The 13,891-nt window shown below is 35.3% G+C and overlaps 1 protein-coding gene across 5 annotated transcripts in view; it reads right to left on the bottom strand.

The window, feature by feature from the left end:
• NF1 (neurofibromin 1) overlaps positions 1-13,891 on the bottom strand; it is a 299,361-nt gene that overhangs the window by 152,854 nt on the left and 132,616 nt on the right. For 3 of the 5 annotated variants that reach the window (XM_015119005.3, XM_015119007.3, XM_077970743.1), the window contains exons 14-24: positions 12,134-12,247; positions 9,538-9,617; positions 7,910-8,033; positions 6,226-6,381; positions 5,058-5,307; positions 4,448-4,521; positions 4,130-4,213; positions 2,277-2,717; positions 1,766-1,905; positions 1,358-1,480; positions 815-898 (exon numbers count right to left, since the gene is read on the bottom strand). In XM_015119005.3, coding sequence (XP_014974491.1) covers positions 815-898; positions 1,358-1,480; positions 1,766-1,905; positions 2,277-2,717; positions 4,130-4,213; positions 4,448-4,521; positions 5,058-5,307; positions 6,226-6,381; positions 7,910-8,033; positions 9,538-9,617; positions 12,134-12,247 — 1,670 coding nt within the window. The remainder of the gene's footprint in view (positions 1-814; positions 899-1,357; positions 1,481-1,765; positions 1,906-2,276; positions 2,718-4,129; positions 4,214-4,447; positions 4,522-5,057; positions 5,308-6,225; positions 6,382-7,909; positions 8,034-9,537; positions 9,618-12,133; positions 12,248-13,891) is intronic. The other 2 variants (XM_077970741.1, XM_077970742.1) reach the window with 1 other exon arrangement.

The raw sequence follows: 13,891 nt of genomic DNA, 5'->3' as shown, positions 1-13,891 counted from the left end.
AAGTAGGGTTTCATCTGCACTCAACATGTGCATATTTTTCTTTGTTGTTATTCCCTAAACAATATGATATAACAACTATTTATATAACATTTATATTGTATTAGATATTATAAGTAATCGAAAGATAATTTAAAATATATGGGAGGATGTGCACAGTGTATATGCAAATACTATGACATTTTACGTCAGAGACTTGAGCATCTGTGGATTTTAGTGTTCATGGGAGTGAGATGTGGGGAGCGGTTTGGGGAGTGGTTCCTGGAACTAATCCCTGACAGATCCTGAGAGAAGACTGTATTATAAAGCTTGGCTTGGTCAAAGAAACATATGTGAATGCTTATTATACAGTCCATAGTGTTTAATCACTTTCTGATATGTGTCAATAAGTATTTATCATTAAAGCAGACTTAATTATTTCCTTTTTTTTCTGTCTCTGGTGCTTGAATCAGGAAATCAATTATTTCTTAGAAAGATTCAACACAATGAGTTCCTCAAGTAATACCTTTATCTAATCATAACATAAATGCAATCTGAAGCTTTATGTATCTTATTTCCCAATAACTCTATACTATTCTTCATAACCTAGCAACACTAACTTCCCAAACATATCGCTCTTTCACATTTATTTTTACTGAAAGTCTATCAGTCAAAAAAAAGCAGTAATAAAGATTAGTGTCTTCACATATTTCAAACACAAAAGTTTGACATCTAAAAAGTTTAAATACACATAAAATACAAGTATAAAGCTATAATGAAGTAGTTATAATTCTCACAGTAAAACCCACTCATACTTGAAGGTCATTCTCTTTTTTACCTTGTAAGACACTTTACATCATCATCCGCTGCTTGGTTTGATGTTCCCATAACCCAGTCTGTCAGGTATTCTACCATCTTATTCCTATAGAATGGTGGAGGAAAGAGAAACAGCAAACAATTTTTTTGAAGCCACACACACACCTTTAGTCATGTAAGATTTCTTATAGTGCAAATAATTTCCCAGATAACCTAAGTGACATGATGACTTTATAAAAGAGATACCGCTATCACAGACATAAAAGCCAGAAGGGAACAAGCAACATCGATATTTACCCTCCATCATGGCCCTTAGTTATGGTATCAGATTGGAAACAGAATCAAATTCTTAGCTCAATTATAGCATAGTTTTAGAAAAAGGGAGCACTGTCACAGGCACAAAGCTTAGGGAAATTTGAGAAGAGATATAGAGAAAAACAAACATGTAAATTGCTCTCTTTTCATGTCCTCCTTTCTACCAATAACCATGTATCTACTCTTTTCCTGTACTTCATTGAACATATTAAGATTTACAAGACCCTACACTGCTCTTTTGAGAACTCACCTAAATTTCATCTCTTGGCAAAATGAGAGGTCATCTCTCCTTGCCATCATTACTTCAACTAACTGACACAGTTTCGTTTTTATTTGAATTGCATGGACCATATTCCCAAGCACACGAACATACCTATATAGACATAGAAACAATAAAAAAATTATCAGATATAGACAAAGGAGAAGGCATTCAAAGTACTTTAGTCATCAAGTAAAATGAATTAAATTTAAGTTCGAAAACAATAAGATATTTATTTAGAAAAGAACATACACAACTTCTGGTTACCTTATTGTCACACCCTAGTTTGTGTGCAGTAAAGAATGGCAAATTATTTTATCAATTACCACCAATATCAATGTGTAAGAGGTTTTTCTTATCTCTTAAAATGTTTCTGCTATATTTCAGTAGAACGCTTACCTGACCAGATTTAACATCATTGTTTCAATGCTAGCTTGCCCCAGATGTTCAGAGCTGCCTTCGGTATGATTATCTAGCAAGTTCTTCATTATAGCTATGGTTTGTTCTACAAACTGAGTATTGGTATCGGTCAATAAAACCTATAGAAAGAACAAATATATTAAAGATTTGCCATCAATGCCCACAAGACAGACCCCCTAGAGAGATGAAACTGACTGATCTAAACACAGAGTAAGTGCACCCACAGGCACAGAGCCAAACAAGCATACAGATATACGAAGACACTCGTACCCATACACAAGGCACGTATACCCTCAGGCACATGTACACACCAGAGTTCCTAAGAGGCAAGCTGACCCCTACATTGAGATGACTCTTCTTTCTGCAATTTTTTGGAAATTTTTAAAAACTATGAGTACCTAATTTAAATAATCTCAAAGAAAAAGGCTTGTTTCAAACACGTCACTCTATTCATAGGGAAAGGTGAAAAATAAAAAAGAGAACACTTTACCTGTCCTTGGGAGTCAAAAAACTTGCTGATGGTATTCTTCAATTTGTTAAATAGCATTGGATACAGAGCAGGACTCAATTCTAGACCCACCAGATCCTTAACATTGGTCCGTATTTGAAGTCCCACTTTCTCATGGTTACACACCATTAAGGACAAGAGCCGATCCATAAATTTGCTGACAGGTGTATCTGCGTTTCCCTCTGAGGACATCACTGAAATCATGGAACCCTTACGTTCATTGACTGGACCCATGGGTGGGCTATAGGTTGCCAGGCCAGAATTGCTTCTCTGCTGGAGGCACACTCCCCCAAGGGCACAAAGGAAGCCAGTCATGTTGATCCATTCCTGTAGGGAGTCTGTGTCAGACAAATCTATGGATCCTCCTCCACTCACATGGGACATTCGCCTCTTAACAATGGTCTTGTGAAGGCTTTCAGCAGCCTAAACACAAAATTTTTGTGCAAAGCATGAATTAAACCTTAGTTGAGACTTGACAAATTATTCTTTATCCAACATTTATTCCATGACAAAAGTACAAAAAATGTAAAAAATACATTAAAATCAACCCCCAAAATTACCATACACATTTTTAAAGAGCCACTGATTTATTTTTATCATATACTAATATAATCACCCGAGTATCAAATTTCTTTCAAAAAGCTTTGATTTCACATGGATGAACCTTGGAAACATTATGCTAAGTGAAAGAAGCTAATCACAAAAGCCCGCATATTCTATTAATTCCATTTACAGAAAATATCCAGAATAGGCAAATCTACAGAGACAGAAAGTAGATTCGTGGTTGCCTAGGGCTGGAGAAGTTAGGGGAAGAGAGGCAAGAAAGCGGGTGGGGGGTGGTTAGAGGCAGAGATAGCTAAAGGGTACAGGGTTTTTTTCTCAATTGATGAAATTGTTCTAAAACTTGATTGTGTTGATGGTTGCACAACTCTGTGAATATACTAAAAACAGTCACTGAATTGGATAATTTAAATGGGTGAATTGTATGGCATGTAATTATATATTATATTAAACCCTCCAAAAGCTTTCATTCTAAAGCTACATGTCCCCTTCAAATAAAGGTATTAGGTACATAATTTTGCTTCACAAAAATGTAACTTTTTTCTTATTGTAATTAAGCATGACCAAAAAAATGGGGGAGTAACCAGTTTTTATAAATCATCTAATAATGAGAGCAATATGAACATTACAAATCAAGTACACACAAACACCAACTGATCATTAATTTCCAAAGTAACGGGTAACACAGTGAATAGTAATAGTTGAATGAACTGTCCACATTTTAAAATTTCATTTACTCTATGGGCTCAATCTACTGCCTAAGACATTCCTTAATTAGAATACCTAACAAAATAGCAAAATGAATTGTTTCCATGTTAACTCTTCTCTGCCTCTGTTGCTCCTTTTCTGAAAATTCTGTGAAACACCCTGATGAAGGGAGGAAGAGCAAGAAAAGGTAAAGAAATGGTCTCTGCAACCAACAGTCTCTAGGAATGCTGCCCAGTATTTCTGTGGCGATGGGAACATTTTCTCTCTGCTGTCCAACAGAGTAAGTAATTGTCAAATGTGGCTACTGGGTACTTGCAATGTGGCTACTATATGATTGAGGAACTAAATTTTATTTAATTTTAATTATGTTAAAATTTAAGTTAAATCATCACACATGCTAGTGGCTACCATATTACAAAGTACAGGTCTAGATAAACCACAATTAAACATCAGTCTTCAGACAACTATATGCTTACTTTACTGAGTGACTCATGAAAGATTACCAAAGTGAAGTACATATATTTAGCAGATCAATTAATAGACAAAAGTCAACTTTACAAACTTACCTGGCCATCTTCCATTTTGGCTTTTGGATAGTTAAGGATTAGTTTTGTTGCTTGTTCCCATTTTGCATGTGTATCTTCCCAAGCCTAAAATGAAGGCAGTTATCACTTGAAAACAACTTTAAGTCTAGAGCTAAACATTCATGAGCAACAGTCAAGTTTCAAACTTGAGGTATATTAAATACTCAGATATTATACTTGTAATATGCACATATCTTAGATTTACTTCAAAAGCTATTCCTGATCACACATACGTAACAAGAGGCTTCCAAAATTGAGGGTGGGCGCCTGGAAGGGGTGTCTCTGTTGCTAAGGGCATACCTCAGTGTTTCCTGCAGTGGGATGCTCAATGCGCCTCAGCAGTGCCATCACTCTTTTCTGAAGTGCTGCTCTTCCTAAGCAAATACAACAGCAAATCAAGTTACTGCACTTAGAGCCCTGCCTGCCAATGGAGAACCTGATAAGCCCCACCCAAAAGGCAGAGTAGGAAGAGTAGAGCAAATGCTTCAAATGATAAAGCCAAAAACTTCCTTTCACTAACCTCAGAAGAAAGGTACTTATCTTGGACTCTACAATGTCCACAGAATAAAATAACTATTCCCACCTATAATTTACTCGAAACATATGCCAATGTTCATAAAACTTCACTATCTACAACTTAGGCAGAGTAAATTACATAATCATAACTGATAGTAACATACACTGCCAGTTATTTTTAAAATGTATAGCATATTAACAACTCAGTAGGAGACTAACAATTTATTTCAAATGCTTTTTATTTTCATCTTACTTTGTTCAGAGAAGGATTTCAAGTAAGCTATTTGAATTTCCCCTGTACACTTACAAAGTAGTGACCTTAAATACATTCTCACAATCAGATGCCATGTGCTTTGAGGCAGACTGAGTAAAAAAAACCACTATTCACATTTACCTGTTGACATCATATTGCTGACAGAGGCAAACTCCATGAATGTGTTATAGTTGGGCAAGAGGTTATGCACTGACACTTCATCCACCCCACACCGGATATCTGCTTCCTCACAGAGGTGGCGGAAACAGGACATGGCAACCAGAACAGCTTCAGTGTCAGGGTTCCACAGAAACATGTACAGGGCCACTTCTAGTTTGGTCTGGGCTTGTCGGCAAATCGGGGGGGTTCCGCTGCATCCTGCTGCACTATCCTGACAGTCAAGGGTGGAAGACATATATTTGCAACTTGGGTAATTTTATATATAAAACCCAACAATGCAATCAACTGTGTGTGTGTGTGTGTGTGTGTGTGTGTGTGTGTGTGTGTGTGTGTGTGTGTGTGTGTGTGTATGTGTGTGTGTGTGTGTAGGGAAGTAATAAAATAAGTACACTGTAGCACTCATTGAAACAAGGGCATAAACAAGAACTAAATATAGCTGTAGCAGATATACTTGATTCTGAATTACTTATTCCCCAAACATGAAATAGAGAAGAAAACTGGTAAAAAAGAAAATGCAAATTCTACAAGTAAAACAGACAATAGTAAATACCATACTGCTTAGGTGTTTTTTCCCTAACAAGGTTATGTTAAAAATTAAAGATGAAAAAAGTTTTGGTTTGGAAAATAAACTCTTCTGTAACGATCTGATATTTTCACTTGAAATATGATTTAAAAGAAATTATACATACAAACACAAATCACAGAAACACTTATCTTTCACATGAAGCAAAATACTTTGTTTTTATCCCTGTAAATCTGTACCTTTGTTAGCTGGTACAAATTCTATACTTCTGTTGTATGAATGGGTTTTTTATGGAGTGGAGGTTTATAATAATTATAATTATCAGATATAGCTTGTAAGTGTCAAGTACTATTTACACATCCTTTTATTTATCCCTCTTTAACAACTCTGGGGCAGGAACTATTACTGTCCCCATTTTAAAGTTGAGGAACTGAGGAATAAGGATGTTATGAACTTGCCCAAAGTTCCCCAAAGAGCAGTAATAGAACTAGATTCTAAGCAGTTTTTCACTATTACACTATATACCTAGATGAAATTTACTGAAGTTCATTCAGAAAACAAACAGAGCACATAAAATGATACAGGAAAAGTACAGAAGAAGCTGACCATAGAGGAGTTCCCTTTTCCCTTCCGGAGAGAGGCTCCAGGAGTACGTAGTAATTCTTCATGATCCATGGACATTTGACTGGTATTTCCACTAGAAGGAATATCACATCCTACCCCATAAAAAAGGAGAAAGTGACAGGAACTTCTATCTGCCTGCTAGAAAAAAAGAAATAAATAAGCTTTAATGAAGCACTGACAACCAAGAGGAAGAAACACTTAATTTGAGTTGTCTTCCTGTTTGAGACTGTCCTAAAAAACCTCTCCTCTCAATGTCTATGCCCCAACTTGAAGGAGATTCACTAGAAACCCATTAGAACAAATAAGGTTTACTTAATGTCTTTAAAATTTCTTTCAGTTTCCCATTCTCTAAATCATCAGAAACAGTAGATTCTACAAATATAAATTAAGTCTCACATAAACATAAATAAAACATCAACAATGTAAAACTACTGTATGAACTGTAATTCCATCTCAATGACAAATATTTTTTTTCTGTAAGATTTTATACTGTGTCATGTTGGGATAACCAGAAATTGACTCTTGAGATTAAGTTTTTATGGACCAGTAATTAACCCTGGTATATACACCAAGTATGTCACAAGAGTGACTGCGCCTACCAGGGCCCTAGGAATTCATTATTGGATTCCTCATACTCGCATTCTGGAGTTTACACCATAGGCAAGGGCATGAAAGTCTGAAGTCTAATCTCTTTCCGTATCTTTGGAATAATGCCAAATTCCACTACATTAACACATCAAATAAGCCACATGTGAATAAACCCACTTTACCATTAGTCTATTTCCGAAAAGAGGCAATTTATTAATAACAAGCTGTAAAACACTGAAAAGGATATGAGTTTCATACATTTAAGGTTTTTCACAGTTATGCTTCTAGTACCAGATAAAACCTCATTAAATCAAGTACTCTGAAAACTAGGCCATAACAGAATTCCTAAATAGATTAATTACAGAAACTATATTTTAAAAGAAATTTAAGGCTCTTCTCTATCCTCCACAACCTCACCATGTTTCAATAGTTCAGAATCAAAACATTTCACTCCACCCCAACAAAGAAGTCTCCTGATACTTTCAAGAGGTGAAACCCTTATTGGAGGAATAGAAATAAATCTAGATTGAGAACCCTCAACTCCTTCCCTTTTGGTTCTTGATAGATAATTCTCTGGACTAGTCTAGCCATGAAATCTAGGCCTTTACGATCTCTCAGAGCTATTATTCTAGAACTGGACAAAAACTAATTAAATCAAGTACTCCCAAATCTATGCCATAATAGAATTCTTAAATTATAGAAGCTATATGTTAAAATAAATTTTATGTATGAATTATGTCTTATGTATGAACTTGAGAGTAGAGACAGAATATGCTCCTCACCAGCTACTTTAGTTATAGCAGCCCCCATTTTTCCTAGGCCTGCCCCAGATAGACCTATTTAACTCAACTAGAACTAGAATTCATCAACAGTGTGGTTTTAACGCTAAAGCCTCAGAATAATTTTTAAAATGCTGATTTACCAGCCATTGTCCTCTGCACATATATTTCCTTTTGAGAACATTGGGAGGAAGGGGGAGCTGAAATAGAATCTAATTTGGCTATAAAACACTTTCTTAATCTCTCACCATTACCATTCCAAATATTCTTCCATTTTTTAAATATGTCATTTTGCTTACCTTATTTTTAAGAAGAAATTTATTCCTGCAGATCAAAATTTCCCGCAACCACTTGAGAATTTCTGTGCTACTAAGCATTTGATGACTAGTTAATTTCTTGCAGATGTAAAAAAGCATTTGTGAGCTGCGGTAACATAAAGTTCATTGTTACTAGCATCATCAATAACTTAATGCAGATATAACCAGACATAAGAATGGCATTCTCCCATAATGAATACAAGTTTAGAGAAGCTTAGTTTCCCTTGTAGGGCTTTAGAGAAACAGTTATCAAAGTGTCAACAGCATTATAATCAAAGGAAGTACGTCCATAGGTTATAGAAAAAAAGCAAGTATTTATTTATAAGCTCCCTATGTTTCATTAAACTTCCAGTGTTTCTATCCATGTAACTCATCCGTGCAGTGGACATAAGAAGAAACAATAAACCATATGCACAGCAGAGACTGCCTATAAACCCAGTGCTCCACAGTGGGGGTCTGCAAGCTACCATCCACAGACCAAATCCAGCCTATCACTTGCTATTGTATATAAAGTTTTAGTTAAACACAGCCATGCCCGTTCATTCACATGTCTGTGGCAACTTTCATGCTCCAAAGGCAGAACTGAATGGTTGTGACGGAAACTGTATGACCCACAAAGCCTAAAATATTTATTATCTGGTCTTCTAGAGAAAAATTTTCTGATCCCTACTCCAGAGCTGCACTGTCTAACATGGTAGCCACTAGCCAGCCACACATGGCTACTGAGCACTTTAAGTGTGGCCTGTTCAAATTGAAATGTGCTGTAAGGATAAAAGACACACCAAAGTTTGAATACTTTATTTAAAAAAGAGAATGAAATGTCATTAATAACTTTTAAATTGATTACATGTTGAAATTATATTATAGATAATATACACTGGGTTAATAAAACATTATTACAATTAATTTTACCTGCTTCTTTTTACTCTTTAATGTAGTAAGTAAAAAAACTTTAATATATGGGGTTCTCATTATATTACTAGTGGAGAGCACTACTCTAGAGTAAGGTTTAATTCAGCTGCCAAGTAACTTAGCACACCCATTCTTATAAGATAATGGCAAACTTGAGGTTTACACATTTACATTTTCCTCAGTGTGGTGACTTCATGCTCATTAAAATGTAATGATTTATATAATCTAGGAAGTAGACCACAAAATTCTGTATATATTTTTTTCTTCTAAGTAGGTGTCCATTATTAATTCATTCATTAAAAGCACTGGTATTACAGAAAGTTTACAAAAGATCATAGTTTAAAAAACTGAAAAAACAGTATTGTTACAAAATTTTATCATTCTAGGCTTATAACTATGAAAATCTATTAAAATACAGTAGTAACCACATTGAAATCTGAAAAAAGTAATATGTCAAACAACAGTACTTATGTTAGGGTGACAAAACTTAGCACTATTCTTAAACTTTATTTTCTAAATTGCTATGATACTTTTCTTATAAGTTAAAACAAGAAATTCTAATAATTTGAAGTCAAATAAAATACAAAACCATAAAACCCAGTTTTACAATATACTAAGTACTACAGAGTTAATATTTCAAGACAAAAAATACAAAATAAAATTTAAAAGTTGAATTTAAAAAATAAAAGTACATATACCTAATCTCCCAAAATGTTTCTACAGGAGCATCAGGATTCCACAAATCAATGCTATCTAACTGATGAAGAACCAGCAGAGCCTGAATTTTTTAAAAAAGAGAAAGACAAACAGAAGACTCACTCAAACATTTTTGGTAAACATAACACTGGAGTACTTATTTTATAAATGCTAAGAAATTGAGCTATTTCATTTGTAGTTTCAATATATAGTAAAAGGTTAAGAGAGAAACTCTGGTGAACACAAACCTCTAGGGAATAATACAGGCAGCATGAAATAATTTTATTCCCATCATCCTGACTCTAACTGGCATGCACATATAAAGCTAAATGATGAATTTGGAACAATATATAACTGTAAAAACTGCTTTAAGAAACAAACAAAATAATTTCAATAGATAGTAAAGAACTCTATGAAACAAAAAGTTAATCCCCAAGTAAGAAGGGCTTGCCAAAATTAATACATACAGCAAAAGATAAGTAAATATTGTCTCACTTGCCACAAAGTCTTTTGTAACAGAAAAGAGCAATTATTTTTCAAAATCAAGAGAGAGGAAGCAAAATGGATTTTGTATTTCATAGCAGATTATCCATTCTAAAGTATTTCAATTGACCACAGAACTGAAATTGGAATCTGGCTCAGAGAACATTAACAGGAATTAAATAATTCACTTACAATATACAACATATGAATAGATTATTACATAAAACCATCAAAGATATGAAAAATAAAACACAAACCCTTCCTTCAAACGGATCCTATCTTAACTCCAATTCTACAATCCCAATTTACATTCTTCCCACACCCCTCCACCCCCGACCCAGCAGACACTGAAGCTCTGGACATTTCTTTCAGTCCTTGGTCAACATATCAACATATAAAGGCCAGACCCGCATTATCTTATTTCAAACATTTTTATTGTAAGTACTTTGAGATATTTAATGAAAATTGCAATTAATTGTGAGAATCTTAAAAAGCTATATAATTTATAGCTCTCGTATCAAGGAAAAACAACACAAATTAAAATTCAATTTTGCTACTATTGTACAAAAACTTGGTACAATTTACTGCCAGTAGTTTTTTCAAGTGACAAATTCTCTATATTTTTGTTTGATAAAACTTTAAAAATATATATTGAAAGAAAACGTGTTAGCCTTTTCCAGGCTTTAATTTTCTTTTCATGTTGCCTTCTTTTTTTGTATTTTCCATGTTTTAACAAAGCCATAAACACAGTATACTCAACTTGACATTTCATATTTTTCCACATTGCTGTGTGATCTATATGTTTTAATAAATGTTTAACAGCTCACCAAGTTAAAATACCATTCTCATTATTGAGTATTAGCCCATTCTCCTCCCAGTAAATAAAGCTCTAATATTCTCGTATTATAATTAAGAGCAATAAGTACCTATGTGTGCAGCTTTTTCCTTTTGAGTTATATTCATAAGATTTTTAAAGTGCTAGAAATTATTTGTACAAAAAATGAAATGTTTGTATAGCTTCTGCCAAATAGCCTTCCAAAAAGACTACAAGAAATGTATCCATTTATGGTACCAATAGCAATGTACACAAATGGAACCAATGATTACATAAGTGCTAAAACATTTTTTATAAATAGTTTTACTGGGTATGTATAAACATTTTTATAGTATGTACATTAGGATGGCTATAATCAAAAAGGCACATTATAACAAGTATTAGCAAGGATGCAGAAATATTAAAACCTTCATATCTTCTTATTAGGAATATAAAATGATACAGCTGCTTTGGAAAAAGAGTTTGACAGTTCCTCAAAAGTTCAACAGAGTTACCACATGACTTAGCAGTTCCACTCCTATATACTTAAGAGATATGTCCACATATAGACTTTTACACAAATGTTCATAGCAGCATTATTCGTAATAGCCAAAAAGTAGAAACACCAAACGTCCACCAACTGATAACTAGATGAACAAAACTGAGATCCATACAATGAAATATTTGGAAATAAAAAGGAAGAAAATAGTGATTCATACCACAACATAAATGAACCTTGAAAACATTGTCAAGGTAGCCAGACATAAAAGGCCACATATTCTATGATTCTATTTAAATGAAATACCTAAAACAAGCAAAGCCACAGAGACAGAAAATAGATTAGTAGTTGGTAGGGATAAGGGAATGGGGAGTCAAGTTTCTTTCTGGGGTGATAAAAATGTTAATGGATTAGAGAGTGGTGACAGTTGCACAACTGTGTGAATAAGAACTACTTAAAATGTTCAACTTGAGGGTATGTGAATTATGTCTCAATTTAAAAATCAATATTTTTAATATTTAGTAAAAATATTTTTAAAAATTTTAAAGTCAACTGCAATTAGGAAATCTCGAACTATTTTATTAAGCATCAGAATTTGTACAATGTTGTTGCTATGTGATATAAAGCAAGTAAATCCCTTCTTTCTCCATGGAGTTTTATAAAACAATGTATAGACATAAACATACCACTTCCAGAAATTACATCTACCTATTACTCATAGAAACCACACACCAAAGGAACATCATGAATGTACATAGTTACAACCTTTCCTTCAAGAACCTGGAATTCATTTTCCCCTTACCTCCATTGCTTCCTGCGCAATCTCTGGCATGTGTGACTGAGGGACTAGTTGGACGAGCCCTGTAATTAACTCTGCTGTACTGCCTTGGGTTTCGGGCCCCTGTTTTCTTGGATTCTGCAAGGAGAAAAACGAAACTTCAATTTAAAAAAAATAAATCGAGAGATATTAGGAGGAGGAAGAAATAGACAGTGACTGCTAAAGGGTACCAGGTTTCTTTTAGGGGTGATAACAATGTTCTAGAACTAGGCTGGGCATGGTGGTTCACGCCTGTAAGCCCAGCACTTTGGGAGGTCGTGGCAGGTGGATCACCTGAAGTCAGGAGTTTGAGACCAGCCTGACCAATATGGTCAAACCCTAACTCTACTAAAAATATAAAAATTTGCCAGGTGTGGTGGCATGCACCTGTGGTCCCCGCTACTTGGAAGGCTGAGGCAAGAGAATCACTTGAAGCTGGGAGGCGGTGGTTGCAGTGAGCCGAGATTGCACCACTGCACTCCAGCCTGGGTGGCAGAGCGAGACTCTGTCTGAAGAAAAAAAAAAAAACAGAAAGAAAAAGAAAAAAAAAATATTCTAGAATTACATAGTGGTAATGGTTGCAGAACCTTGTAAATATACTGAAAACAACTAAACTGTAAACTTTAAGATGGTGAATTTTATGGTATGTGGGTATGGTATTTTTATCTCAATAAAATAAAAATTTTGTTAAAACAAAACTTCTTTTGTTAGGGATTCTTTTAATCCACGTCTATACTTGTTCATTAATGTGAATAATGTCCAGGGAAAATTCTAAGGAGAACAAAAACCACTAATTCCATTGAAAATTACATCAATAATATGAGGAGTAATTTTTTTTCCCAACAATAGCCAAGTGGCTTAAGAACGTATCTCTGGTTTGGAAGTTACTGGTTTTGAGCTTATACATGATTGTGATCAAAGGCAAAGGACACACATGTTGGATAAGGATCACATGATTATCCTGTACGGCCCTCTTGTCCCATACAAAGGTCCTGCCCAAATCCACACAGCTGTTGACAAAGCAAAGGCTAGAATTCACATCGTCAGATACTCATACTTTGGTCCTTTTCATTGTGGAAAAAGATAGTGTACTAAGCAAAGAAAATTAACCTTGTGTATAAATGTGAATGCCTACTTTTTTTTTTTTTTTAAACAGAGTGCAATGGTGTGATCTCGGCTCACTGCAACCTCTGCCTCCTGGGTTCAACAGATTCTTCTGCCTCAGCCTCCCAAGTAGCTGGGATTACAGGTGTGCGTCACCTTGTCTGGCTAATTTTTGCATTATTATGAGAGACAGGGTTTACCATGTTGGCCAGACTGGTCTCGAACTCCTGATCTCAGGTGATCCACCTGCCTCGGCCTCCCAACATGCTGAGATTACAGGTGTGAGTGACCATGCCCTGCCAAATGCCTACCTACTTAGAGACTAAAATGTTTCTCTTAACTTGGAAGCATATATTTGCACTTCAGGAATATATGGTTCGGCCAGGCATGGTGGCTCACACCTGTAATCCCAGCACTTTGGGAGGCCGAGGGAGGTGGATTGCTTGAGGTCAGGAGTTTGAGACAAGCCTGGCCAACATGGAGAAACCCCATCTCTCCCAAAACTACAAAAATTAGCCGGCGTGGTGACGGATGCCTATAATCTCAGCTACCCGGGAGGCGGAGGCAGGAGAATCACTTGAACCCAGGAGGCGGAGGTTGCAGTGAGCTGAGATCACACCACCACACTCCAGCCTGGAC

Source organism: Macaca mulatta, chromosome 16, assembly GCF_049350105.2.
Source record: "Macaca mulatta isolate MMU2019108-1 chromosome 16, T2T-MMU8v2.0, whole genome shotgun sequence".
NCBI classification, from domain to species: Eukaryota; Metazoa; Chordata; class Mammalia; order Primates; family Cercopithecidae; genus Macaca; species Macaca mulatta.
Note: the sequence above shows the minus strand (reverse complement) of the source record. Positions and strands in the feature narration are given on the sequence as shown.